The sequence below is a fragment of the Salmo salar genome, chromosome ssa26 (assembly GCF_905237065.1).
Source record: "Salmo salar chromosome ssa26, Ssal_v3.1, whole genome shotgun sequence".
Taxonomy (NCBI): domain Eukaryota; kingdom Metazoa; phylum Chordata; class Actinopteri; order Salmoniformes; family Salmonidae; genus Salmo; species Salmo salar.
The window spans coordinates 14,283,699-14,298,107 of NC_059467.1; the positions used below are offsets into that span (position 1 = coordinate 14,283,699).

The 14,409-nt window shown below is 39.3% G+C and overlaps 1 protein-coding gene across 3 annotated transcripts in view; it reads right to left on the minus strand.

The window, feature by feature from the left end:
• The window catches only part of LOC106587289 (cadherin-8), a 73,684-nt gene extending 64,929 nt beyond the window's left edge, over positions 1 to 8,755 (minus strand). The window contains exons 1-3 of one of the 3 annotated variants that reach the window (XM_014175536.2): positions 8,476 to 8,715; positions 8,120 to 8,169; positions 5,720 to 6,177 (exon numbers count right to left, since the gene is read on the minus strand). In XM_014175536.2, coding sequence (XP_014031011.2) covers positions 5,720 to 5,974 — 255 coding nt within the window. In that variant the 5' untranslated portion in view covers positions 5,975 to 6,177; positions 8,120 to 8,169; positions 8,476 to 8,715. Of the gene's footprint in view, positions 1 to 5,719; positions 6,178 to 8,119; positions 8,170 to 8,475 lie in introns of all 3 variants that reach the window. The other 2 variants (XM_014175533.2, XM_014175534.2) reach the window with 2 other exon arrangements.
• Between the last annotated feature and the right edge of the window lie 5,654 nt (positions 8,756 to 14,409).

Genomic DNA, 14,409 nt, shown 5'->3' on the forward strand with positions numbered 1-14,409 from the left:
TGTAACCTCAATTATGGCAAATTGATCCTGTCTGCCCAATGTTTAGTGCATGTCTTGAATGAATATAGGCCTACATTACATTCACCCATAGAGGGTGACGTAAAGGTCACATCCCAACATGTCTCCATAATGAGCTCTCTATAGTGGTACACATACGGTGCATGTATAATATCCCCAGAATAATTGGGGTTAGTTAACTGGCATATCTAGAAGACAATGAATGATGGAATGTCAATAAAAGACTGTGAGACTGAAAGCATTAAGCCTGTTAGGATTAAACAAATGGCTTTTTGGGGCTGGGGAAAAGCGAGCAACCCCCAAAAAATAGATGATTTAGCCAAAGCAATGCACAAGCAAAGCATTAGAGGTGAACTGCTTAATTCCAATTATTAGTCTGAGCAGAGTTCACGGCACTTTGCCAGCCGACTCCGTTCAGCCGCTCAATGCACCAATACCACATCTACAGATCGAGCGGAGGCCAGGATGCAGGAAGCAGAGCCGCCAGTCGCTAGAGGAGAGGTTAATACCACATATCAGCTCGCTAACACTGACATGGGAGCGCTAATCACTGCAAGCCTTTCCAAGATTATATCACAAAACACCCATTTATTATGAATCTGCACTAAACCCTGAAAATACCCATAAGTAGCTGTATGAATCTCACTAACCCAGCACCTTGGTGTGAACAATGGCTACCTTGTCATATAGTCAGGGTTTCTGTGGCAACAGACTTGGACACTGTATGCATGTACTGTAATATTTGATGCATGTATAGGGAACAATTGTCTCACTCTATATAATGTATGACCTTAAGAGTATCTATCACTGCGTCTGAGGGATTGTGGCATCTCCTGCTTCCTACATCTTGCCTGACGATATACGCATGCTGTTCATTGTGCAATCTCACAGTCAGCCAAAAGGTAACAACGAGAGAGGAAATAGAGTATGTGTGTGTATGTGCACGTACTGTATGTGATTTATGCAGGCACCATCTCAGTGTTATTGCCATAAGACAAGGCGTAGGTGTGCATGATGGTGTATCTGAGAGAGAGACAGAGAGAAAGAGAGAGAAAGAGAGAAAGAAAGAAAGAAAGAAAGAAAGAAAGAAAGAAAGAAAGAAAGAAAGAAAGAAAGAAAGAAAGAAAGAGAGAGCGAGTGAGAAACAGACAGACAGAGAGAGAGAGAAAGAGAGAGAGAGACAGAGAGAGAGAGAGAGAGAGAGAGAGAGAGAGAGAGAGAGAATGACCAAGAGAGACCAAGAGAAAGAGCATGAAGAGAAATAGAACGCCGCCATTTATTTAAATCCTGCATTGTATGCATTTTTAATGATACAACACCTGGTCAAAAGCAATTGCAATGGGACTTTTGCAATTGCACTCATATCATGACCGTGGTGTTTTAGATTATACTTCCTACTCATTTTTGGTTTTGTCCCTGTGCCCTTCCACACCACACACATACACCTTGTTAATGGGGAGCAAAACGACAACACAGAGCAATAGACAACCTGTCAGCCTCTTCCAAGGAAGCAATAATGTGATCCCACAGCTCAATCAGACTCAATGCTGGGGCCTGGTGTTTTATTACAGTCACTGTAGAAATGGAATGGGGGACTGGGCTCATGTTCCAATGATATAAAGGCCTCCATGATATACACTAGCAGTAACAGAGTAAGATAACCCACAGTAGAGAGACATACAAGGAGAAAATATTCATTATAAATGTTATAGTTGATTCTGTAGCCAATACCTATCATTTCGGTCTCCACATTAGCGTTCATTAATGAGGAGTAATACTCGGGTTAACTCCCACTCCGAAGCCTTCAATCAAGGGCGAACTTTGGCAGGGCTAAATTTGATCTACTAAAAAACCCTCGTCAGGAAGCTCCGTGGAGGAAGTTGTCTGTAGCAGCACCAACACCCAGAGAGAGCTTGTTGCCACGCATTATTGAAGTCGAATACAACGAAACTTGAAAACTGTCACCCCCCCCCACTCCATCGCCCCCGAGGACAAGCTTTCCAGGACTCAAGAGTCCCTCTCACTTTACAAACCCTATCATACAGAAGTAGAGAGCCAACTGACAGGTGAATAGGAGTATAACTTGGTACTCTTATGGAATAAACAAACACCTGGGACTTGACTGGATACCTGATTAGTGTCTTTTCACCTGTGAGGAGCAGTGCACTAAGAGTTGTTGCCACTTAGTGAAATATTCTATGACAATATTTCAAAATTATAGTGATGGTGAGAAGATGTTGATAAAACAGTTAGCATCGATATATGGGTGATATTAATCAAATCAGTCGCTAACCAAAGAACAGGTAGCAGGGATGTGAGATACGGGACCTATATCCAAGCCCACACTTTTGCAGGCCTTGCATGCTATCCATCTTATGGTTTCAGATATCTTGTTTTGAACAGCAAAAGGAAACATTTTCTTCCCCCCCAAAAATATAAAATGTTATTTTCTGCATTAATAATGAAAGCCAATCTCTTTATTACTGTCAGTCCTCACAATCTTGTAGTTCAGTATGAATTGTTGAATATTAATGGCTTATTATCAATTCTCTTTGTGCAAAACATACAATTGTATCAGAGATAAAAGCATCGGACAATAAGAAACAGGATCAGTCAGGATTTGTTTCATTTGGATACATCTGCACCACAATGGAAAAAATGGAGTCCATTCTTATCACTTCTTAAAAACATTAAAATACATGAGATCAAAAGAAAAGGAAAATGAAAGTGGCATCAGTGCTATGTGAGATAGAGCACACTGTAACACAGACTATAATCAATTTGACACTTTACAAACAGAATCAAATTTTGCTTTGGTTGGGAAAAATTAGGATTTGCTGAATATGTATCTCTCCTTTCAGTGTAATGTTTGGTTTTGTGGATGAAAATGACTGTGCACTTTGTAACATTAAATGATTAAACTCACAGAGAGTTAAACTCACAGAGAGTTAAATCTAAGGATGAAAAGTAGAAAAAGTCATCATGAAAACGTACTATCTTGGCTTAGACTAGGATTTGTGAGAAGTTCAGACAGTAGTCTGAGGAAGATTTAGGAAAAAAAATCAAATAATAATAAAACGTCATGCCAGAATATACACTTTATGGCGTTAATATGACATTCTACAAATCAAATCTCCCACCTGCACTCACATTGCTCTTAATGAGTCGTTATTTTGGAGACATTGCTCAGTCAGGGTTAATCTTAAAATCCCCCGCACACCACTTCTACATTGGAGCAACAAGCTTTTACAGCTGTCTCGTCAGCTTCAGTTTTACAGGTACTGCATTCCCTTCAAATGGGAGTGACACAGGGTAATGCAGATCCAGCTCAGTGAATCACAATGTCAGAATGGCGGTGCTGTAAAGAACAGCAAGGATGACGCCGTCACGCATTGTGACCATCTCACACTCCCACACCGTTCACTTTTACATTTATGCTAACGGTCTCCTTCCAATGCCAGCAGGAACTCAAGGGGATCTTGGTCGCTGAAAAGACAGGAGATCTATGTATAATTAAACATCAGAGTGCCGCACAATAAAATGTAAAGGATGGAATGAGTCTAATCTTGGCCTGAGGTTCCTCAATAATCAACCCACAACCACAGGCTGCGCTGAAAACCTGAGATCTGAATCACACCTCCCACTTCCAGTTGATTCATTTTTTAATTAAGCATGAGAAAGAGAGAGCCAGAGTAAGAGTGAGAGAGAGAGAGAGAGAGAGAGGAGAGAAAGAGAGACATCATACAGGTGTAGGATCTTAATTTGACCAGTTTCTCACAGCAGGAAAATAATCCTGTGGCAAAAGGTTTTAATGTGTGGATTAAAATGAATGGACATTTTTGTTGAGATTGATACATTTTTCGTAAGAAATACAAAACATGTTAGAAGCCTTTTTAAACCTTGAATGCACGACAAGTTAGCATTTCCTGCTATGCAGGACATTTCCTGCAACAACAGGGTGATCAAATTAAGATCCTACACCAGTATCTTACTGCAACATTGAACTTATCTTTGCTCTGCCAGCCATGCTCATGTGTACTTAACCTTGTGAATAATAATGCAACTCATCAACACTGTCTCTCAAATGCGAGACAAATCCATCCTCGACCAAACTAACTCCTACAATCCTTGGAATGTCCTTCAACCTACACATGCTAATTATTTTGAGTGAGAACGGCTAAATATGCTTAAAACAATCCCGACTAAGAACAGAGGCTTCATGCACACCTAAAACCAAACAGATTTGAGTGCTATCCTTATTTGCCATGAACCCTCCTGGCAATTCTCTCCAGCAGTGTGACCAACTCTATATGCATGCCAAAAGCTGCATTCATCTAATTCACAGATCCACCTTGGAGATCATTACAGGGATACGAAGAGCCATTAGAGGATCCGACAGAGGCTGTTTAATTGAAACTCGTGAAATATAAATGCTGCACTTATCTATATTTTTGTGTCTGTATGGGATTTGGAAAGCACAGGTGTAAACACCGCCTTTGAGCATGTGATTTATTGATATACCCATGTGACAATAATCCCCCAAAGATATCAAGTTAGAGTGCTAAATTAGGTGACATCCTGCCAAACTATAGGCTTTCAGACAGTACTGTAGGGTTTCATTTTCCACCTCATGAACATTTAGAGACTTCTACCTAACCATGAAGCCCTTGCTTTATAGTACCAATTGTGCTATTAATTATGATCAGCATGAATTCCTTCTTTATCGCTGTTATGTTTGGCAATGATTGAACATAAAACGATGTGTTTTTTCATATTGCAATGGTGGGATAGGGATTGAGATATAGGTGCAGCAATCATTCAAACAATATAACAACTGCCTTGTCATTTCAGCTTGCCCCCAACTATTGGTAGTAAATGTCTTGACAGCATTAAGGTACAAAATATACAGCAAGAAATAACCTCATCAATAAATCGTTAAACAGCTGTAGTACGGTATGTGTAAATCATGCTACTGTGGGGTCAAATATTATCCTTGATGGCATATTCTGTTGCATGTGCCAGAGTGGTTGGGTAATGGTCAGAGGTAGTAGCTGCCAGGTTGAGACTCCCCAGGTGCGTTCTTGCAATGAGCTGTGAACAAGCTGCTTTGGCCTGCCTCGTCAACAACCCTCACTGGGCCCTGGGCCCTGAGCCTTGGCCCTGCCACATCTACACAGGCCAGGTACCAGGTGTCCCTCATCCTTTGGACTATAGGGCTCTTTCAAATGCTCAACAATGAAATGTAGCAAAAATGACCCCTTTTTATCCCTGTGTTCCTGTGACAAGTACTTCAAAGGAAAACCACACCCAACACCCTGGCCAACAAAAGAACGAAAACAGAAAATAGAAAAGAAAAAAATTGAATAAAACAATGAGTAGATATTTCTACTGTATATATGGCTGTACTGTAGGTCATTCAACTGCAATGTAACGCATCATTAGTTATTCATTTTCACTCTGTTATTCCATATTTCAGGGACACTACACAAAACGCCTCAGCGCAGAATTTGGTAGCTGTGGATTTATTCGTTCTCTCCAAAACCCTGCATGAGATCAGGCCAGTGTCTGTCTCTCTCTCCAGCACTAAAACTAGCCCACAAAAATGTAAAAAAAAAAAAAATTGGGGAGCATTTAAATGGCTGAATTAATGTTTCTACATGATAAGCAAGCTTAATATACAGCTGACAATTACAGTACTCACCCTGCCAACTAGAATTGGATCTGGTCCAGAGAACTCCTCCAACACAAACATTTGATTCCAAACCCATCCTCTCTTGGCTCGACTAAGTATTCTTTGTCCTTCGACGAGGCCACGTAGGAGCGCAGTGGAACCAGTTTGTAAACTTTTGGACTGGCTGATGATGGGGGTCATGGATGTATAAGGAACACACGTAATCCACACAAGCAACAAGGAAGTCCACACGTCTGTCAGCATCTCCTCGGACCGTTTGGGCATTGTTATGACACTTATTTTCCCAAGATCAACAGCTCTCCCTTAGATGGTAAACAAAGGTTACTTCTTCCTTCTTTGAGCGTCAGAGCTTGTATTCATTGTGCGATAAAGGTCACTCACATGGCTTCATTTGCCTCCATTGCAAATGGTGAGGGGATATACTACTCAATACACCATCCATTTGGTGTTCCAGCAGTGTGAACGATCTAAAAGGGAGAAAACAGAGGTGATCTGTTTTAATCGTATAAATTACAAGGCAACTCCAGCATTCAAAGAAGGAACCTGAGAGAGCAAATCAAGGTCCTCACTTTAGATCAGTGGTACCTGACTTTGAAAGCAATATTTTATATTTAACTCATACAATCAATCACTAGAGTTAGTTTATGTTAATCGATGGACGATAACAATGATATCAACCATTTATTAATCAAAGAAAATGAATATATTGATGTCTGTCATCTCTATGTGATTTTGACAGGAGCAGGAAGAGCTGAAGAGTCAGTCCTCTTCATTACAAATGGTATAAAGCAGCAGCGAGCATTACCCTGTGTGATCCTGTGCTCATATCAGACTGCTACAATGTAGGGTAAATTACTGTCTCTGGTCTTATACATCTGGTCTAGTCTGATACATGAGATTGCCTATCTTTAATCTGATGTTCTGGAGATTATCCTTGAAAGATTTTGAGCAATTACATGTTAGTTATGATAATTGTTTTCATATTACTTTGGATAAAATGTATTTACTAATATGCTTTTCATCAAATACCTTAGCCATCTGAATTAAATGTCCCACATATAACTGTAATTGAGGCTTGAAAAGATTAGACCAGGTATTCTATTTCAGTAAGTTCTTATATCCCTGATGAGATCATGCCTGGAGTAATATGATATAATCTTGCTTATCAACTCATCTACTACTTCTATACAAACAGTGATTGAATGAAAATCAACTATTATTTTGACTGTAAGGAGAGAAATCAGTGTAAACATTGTGGTACATAAACTGTTTTACAAATATATCATTCATGGTACTTAAATCTAATATACAAGAAATGTCTACAGAACCTGATGTTAATTTACTAGAAAAAGTAAAAGTGGCATGTTGCAATGTGCATACAGAAGCCAATTTTGGTCCTGCAATCATAGAATTCATTGGATTTTAAATAGCCTATACAGACCAATGAGTGAATCTTCCACATTATGTCAATTGAAATTAAACAATATGAAATGGGAAAAGACCAATCATTCTCCTCATTAATAAAATAATTTTAAAAATCCCATGGGCAAATGCACACACTCAAAAACGGTCTCTCCATTTATCAAAGTTGTTCAAGAAAAAAGACAGCAGTGACAGCATTGAAGTTCATAAGGATTTCTTGATAAAGGCCTGTGTACGACATAGCTATTAGATATTACTAAAATAAACTGTGATAAACAAGTCAGGCACAAAAGCAATTCTGAGGCAAATACCGAATTTTCACAGACAGTAGACAGACATAATCCCTCTATGAACTGGATGGATTTGAAATACCTACTGTTAGTGCCAAGCAAAACATGACAACATACTCTGTGCCAAATAATAATTGAAAACAGTCAACCGTGGTTATTACAGTTGAATGTGTATATATATATATATATATATATATATATATATATATATATATATATATATATATATATATATATATCCATAGCATGTTTCAATGTGGACGACATGGCAAGTTTACATTGAAACATGCTATGGCTATGACTGCTGCCTAATCACGTTCACTTGCTGTTATTGGAATAAAGGAATAGAAGCATCATAAACATCCAAACATTGAAATGATGCTTAATGATGACTGAAACCCTCATTGAATTACATGGAGACCGGTGCCGTATTAGCTGGTTGCCGGTTTGTTTCAGCACCACTCCGAGTGGATAGCGCCACATGAGGTAACGTTGGGCTACAACTACCATACTAGCCTACACGTAGCCTGCATCGTCGAGAAACAAAATAGACTACAACACGTAGGCAATAAGTCATTCTGAATAAATGTCCCGTGACAACATAACGCCTGGTCAACAATGTATGATTTTCTCATTCATTTGAAATGGTTGGCAACCACAAAAAAACGAAGACAAGTTGCTAAGTTAAACTACTTACATACTATGGTTTCACTGCAAATGGACAGCACGTCGTCTCAACTGCACTGCCTGGAAGTTAAGCATTCAACAAATGTAGTTTATTTTTCTATCCATCGAAGAGAGAGAAAAATACACGGAGCTGAAAATAGACTACGACATTGGAAAGCTGCACTTCTTAAATAGTTTTCACATAGATAGCCGGTCATTTGCCAACCTTTCTTTCGACTCATTGTGCTGTCCTCATCCACAAGCTAATCTCTGAGTGGTTTTGATATGCAGAACGATATGCAAACATGCAATAGAAGATCAAACAAAAGCCTCGTTTTCTCCCAAACATTTTCATGCACCTGTTAATATATTTTCCTTGTTACTTACTACAGTATCTCGCATCCTTGTGCTTGCACCATTTTACCTTTTCAAAAATGGATTAAAAGCATTGCAATTGCGTTTCTCTTTTCATTCGAGGAGAGACGTTTACAAATGAAAAAATATAACAAAAAGTGTGAAGACGTGGTGGAAATCCTTACAGTTCAGTAACCCCGCTGTGGCACTACTTATTGTAGCTCCGACAGGCTTGCTTGCTGACTAGAAAAGTGAGGAGATGCAGGAGAAATGTTCGGTGTGAAGAGCCTCCCCTTTTGCCGCGCTCATTGGACTGATGAAGAGGCAGGTCAACAGCCTCGGAAATTAATGCACGCGCTCAGACACTACACAACGTTTATGGTCGGGCCGGTGGTAGAGTATTGTTTCAAAGATACACTACATGACCAAAAGTATGTGGACACCTGCTCGTCGAAAATCTCATTCCAAAATCATAGACATTAATATGGAGTTGGACCCCCCCTTTGCTGCTATAACAGCCTCCACTTTTCTGGGAAGGCTGTCCACTAGAAGTTGAAACATCGCTTTCTGGACTTGCTTCAAAAGCATTAGTGAGGTGGGGCACTAATGTTGGGCGATTAGGCCTGGTTGGAAGCACCGAATATCTAGAATGTCATTGTATGCTGTAGCGTTAAGATTTTCCTTCACTGGAATTAAGGGGCCTGGCTCGAACTCTGAAAAACAGCCCCAGACCATTAGTCCTCCTTCACCAAACTTTACAGTTGGCACTAAGCATTGGGGCAGGTAGCGTTCTCCTGGCATCCGCCAAACCTAGATTCGTCCATCGGACTGCCAGATGGTAAAGCTTGATTCATCACTCCAGAGAACGCGTTTCCACTGCTCCAGAGTCCAATGAATGTCGGCGAGCTTTACATCACTCCAGCCGACGCTTGGCATTGTGCATGGTGACCTAAGGCTTGGGTGCGGCTGCTCAGCCATTCTACTGCCAGTTTGTCTATGGAGATTGCATGGTTGTGTGCTCGTTTTTATCCACCTGTCAGCAACGGGTATGGTGGAAATAAGCAAATCCACTAATTTGAAGGGGTGTCCACTTACTTGTGTGTATATAGTGTATCCGTATCATACACTGTCTTCAGTTTAACAAAGCAATAGAAACAAATGGACTTCAATGAGTTGCTTCAATCCAGTTATATGAGCTCACAAAGCATTTGTTGTTGGGTTTTCCTCCCCCCATCCATTACAATAGTGACATTAAATATATCAATTAACCCGCTACTCATTTAGGCAGGCCTGCACGGTTACCTGATACCCAAACAGGTAAGTCGCGAGAAGCTGTGAGAAATGTACTTTGTAAACTTGCAGCATGTATGGTGGAAATGAATTTAGCCAAATACTTATACTTTTTATTTGAATGGAAACCATGTCCAGGGACACGTTTGTATTTTCCATAATGTGGGCTTACTGCCGTGTTTTGCCTCAGTTATAGCTGATTATGTAGAAATGTGTTTAAACAGACATTTTCCTTAAAATGCTTATTCATGTCTAAGCAACACTTTCCGTTGACTAAAAACACTGTTTGCTTCAGAAGAAAGGTTACTTACTCTCAATTATTTGCAGCCAGAGGTGCTGAAATGATGGAGAGAAAACAAGATTTCTTGTATTGTGTTGCTTGAAGTCCTTCATCAAAATAACATAAACAATTATTATCAAAAGAAAAATTGTCTTTGAAAAACCTAGATGTAGGTAATATGAGCAGGCTATAACAAAAGGTGTATGCATCATTATATTGTCATAGAGTATGTTTTCAATGAAAGGGCACTCCATTTGCTTGACTAAGGATGAAATAGTTGCTGTACTCATACAATGCAACACACAAGGGATAGTATTGCATTCTTGCTTCATGCAAAGCTATTGTCGCATGGAAACAGTAGTTGAAGGGTAAAACAACAGATAAACTACTACCACTGCTAACTTAACCACAACTTCCATTGTTACTGGTAGTGGTAACGCTGTAGATTATGATATACGAACGCTCCATGTTTAATGTGAGATATAGGCCTGTGCACTAGCAGAATAGGTCTGCAGTGGCGTGTCTCAGTGAAACAGAGTAACAGTGAGAGCCCTCTAGTGTTCAGCAGCCTATTAAGCTGCAGCCTTGACAGAGAGAGACACAGACTGGTCAGTCCTTCAGGCCTTCAGGGAATGGGCTTTATTAGTCAGAGTGGATGGTCAGGTTCAATAAACACTCAGGGACACGTCTGTGTTTTTCAATTGTGAGACCTCCTTATTAAACATCTGTGCTGCACATAATGCATGAATGCTTATAGACCCTACTGTTCCTCTGATATTCGTGTCAGGACTGGGATTACATTGACACTATTTCCCAGTATAATTCATTATCAATTATCGATATTATTGGTTCATACTTAATAGTAATAGTAGTTGTAATAGTAGCAGTAATAGTGGTAGAAGTCAATCTATCTTTTACCAGACATTCATTTCCGGGAAACTCAAAATGTTTTACACTACATAATTTCTCTTTATCCACAATCTTTTTTCCCCCTGACTCACTACTTAGGGCCTTTGACCGAGATGCCATAGATCCCAATTAGCAAAGATATCAACTCCACTATTATTTTTTATGAGCCATTTAATTTCCCGCCCACTCACACTTTGATGTTGCAGCATATTTCAGATGGGAATTCAAAAATGATATTTTTAAGAGCCTCTGCTATGTAGGAATGTTTTCCCTATTTTATGCTCAAGCCATTTGCATTTGCCTATGCTACAGTAGGTCATTTAACATTGGAGTGTCTATTTAAAATTAAGAGTAACACATCTTTATGCTTATGTTATGCTTTATGGAATCTCATCTTTATTATCTTACTTAGCAGAACTTTAGACTTATGTAACTTGCTTGGGACCAGTGAGAGGATGAAGTTTTCGTGTTTCCACTCCTTCTTCTTAAATAATCTTGATAAGGATTTTTTGTGCATATACCAGTGGTGGGAAAAGTACCCAATTGTCATACTTGAGTAAAAGTAAAGATACCTTAATAGAAAATGACTACAGTAAAAGTGAAAGTCACCAGTAAAATTCTACTTGAGTAAATGTCTAAAACCTTTTGGTTTTAAATATACTTTCAAAAGTATAAATAATAAAACAAATCCTTACAATAAGCAAACCAGACGGCACTATTTTCTTGTTTTTTATTTTATTTACGGATAACCAGGGGCACATTCCAACACTCAGACATCATTTTACAAATGAAGCATGTGTCTTTAGTGAGTCTGCCAGATCAGAGACAGTAGGGATGACCAGGGATGTTCAAATCAAATCAAATTGTATTTGTCACATGCGCCGAATACACCTTACAGTGAAATGCTTACTTACAAGAACCTTAACCAAAAATGCAGTTTTAAGAAAATACCCCCCAAAAAGTAAGAGATAAGAATAACAAATGATTAAAGAGCAGCAGTAAATAACAATGGTGGAGCTATATACATGGGGGTACCGGTATACTAAATTCCATGGGGGGGGGCAATGCAAATAGTCAGGGTAGCCATTTGATTAGCTGTTCAGGAGTCTTATGGCCTGGGGGTAGAATCTATTTAGGAGCCTCTTGGACCTAGACTTGGTGCTCCTGTACCGCTTGCCGTGCGGTAGCAGAGAGAACTGTCTATGACTAGGGTGGCTGGAGTCTCTGACAATTTTTAGGGCCTTCCTCTGATGTTCTCTTGATCAGCGCGTGAATCGGACCATTTTCCTGTCCTGCTAAGCATTTAAAATGTAACTAATAATTTTGGGTGTTGGGGTACATGTATGGAGTAAAAAGTACATTATTTTCTTTAGGAATGTAGTGAAGTAAAAGTAAAAGTAGTAAAAATATAAATAGTAAAGTAAAGTGCAGGTACTCTAAAAAACGACTTAAGTAGTATTTCAAAGTGTTTTTACTTAAATACTTTACACCACTGGCATGTAAACCAATATTTTTCTCCACACTGAGTGAAGGTCATGTTGGTTTTAAATAAGATTAACATCCTACACTTTTTTCTGGATAAAATTCAAAAAAATGAAATAAGTGAACATCATCTTAGAAATCCCTAAAACGCTGTATACTATCTAAATGAGGACAGGCTAATGCTTAGCTTTAAATATGTGATTAATTGTACTGACATGGCCCTAACTGGTGATCAAAATATCAGATGACTTTGAAAAAGGCAAAGTAAGTGAAGGGGAAATGGTCTTTAGGGCCTGGGCATCTTCAATCAATCATTAGTTACTGCTTTGTCAGAGGAATTAATCACAGAGCCATTGCTGTGTGTACAACTGGCATCCTAGACTGGGACTTCAGCATGTCACCACTGCAGGCCTAAATTAGGAGCTCCATTAGCACACAGGAAACAAATCATTCTTTGATTATCAAATCAATTTTTATTTTTCACATGCTTTGTAAACAACAGGTGTAGACTAATAGTGAAATGCTTCCCAACAATGCAGAGAGAAAGAAATAGAGAAATAATAGACAGATAAAACATATAATAATAAAAGTAATAATAAATACACAATTAGTAATAATAACTTGCCTATATACACGTGACAGAAGTACCAAGTCCATGTGCAGGGGTACGAGGTTATTGATGTAGATATGTACAGTTGAAATCGGAAATTTACATACACCTTAGCCAAATACATTTAAACTCAGTTTTCCACAATTCCTGACATTTAATCCAAGTAAAAATGCCCTGTTTTATGTCAGTTAGGATCACCACTTTATTTTAAGAATGTGACATGTCAGAATAATAGTAGAGAGAATTATTTATTTCAGCTTTTATTTCTTTCATGACATTCCCAGTGGGTCAGAAGTTTACATACACTCAATTAGTATTTGGTAGCATTGCCTTTAAATTGTTTAACTTGGGTCAAACGTTTCAGGTAGCCTTCCACAAGTTTCCCACAATAAGTTGTGTGAATTTTGGTCCATTCCTCCTGACAGAGCTGGTATAACTGAGTCAGGTTTGTAGGCCTCCTTGCTTGCACACGCTTTTTCAGTTCTGCCCACACATTTTCTATCGGATTGAGGTCAGGGCTTTGTGATGCCCACACCAATACATTGACTTTGTTGTCCTTAAGCCATTTTGCCACAACTTTGGAAGTATATTTGTGGTCATTGTCCATTTGGAAGACCCATTTGCGACCAAGCTTTAACTTCCTGACTGATGTCTTGAGATGTTGCTTCAATACATCCACATAATTTCACTCCTTCATGATGGCATCTATTTTGTGAATTGCACCAGTCCCTCCTGCAGCAAAGCACCCCCACAACATGATGCTGCCACCCCAGTGCTTCACGATTGGGATGGTGTTCTTCGGCTTGCAAGCCTCACCCTTCTTCCTCCAAACATTACGATGGTCATCATGGCCAAACAGTTCTATTTTTGTTTCATCAGACCAGAGGACATTTCTCCAAAAAGTACAATCTTTGTCCCCATGTGCAGTTGCAAACCGTAGTCTGGCTTATTTAAGGCGGTTTTGGAGCAGTGGCTTCTTCCTTGCTGAACGGCCTTTCAGGTTATATCGATATAGGACTCGTTTTTACTGTGGATAAAGACACTTTTGTACCTGTTTCCTCCAGCATATTCACAAGGTCCTATGCTGTTGTTCTGGGATTGATTTGCACTTTTCGCACCAAAGTATGTTCATCTCTAGCGGTATGACGGCTGCATGGTCCCATGGTGTTTATACTTGCGTACTATTGTTTGTACAGATTAACGTAGTACCTTCAGGCATTTGGAAATTGCTCCCAAGGATGAACCAGACTTGTGGAGGTCTCCAATTTTTTTTCTGAGGTCTTGGCTGATTTATTTAGATTTTCCCATGATGTCAAGCAAAGAGGCACTGAGTTTGAAGGTAGGCCTTGAAATACATCCACAGGTACACCTCCAATTGACTCAAATTATGTAAATT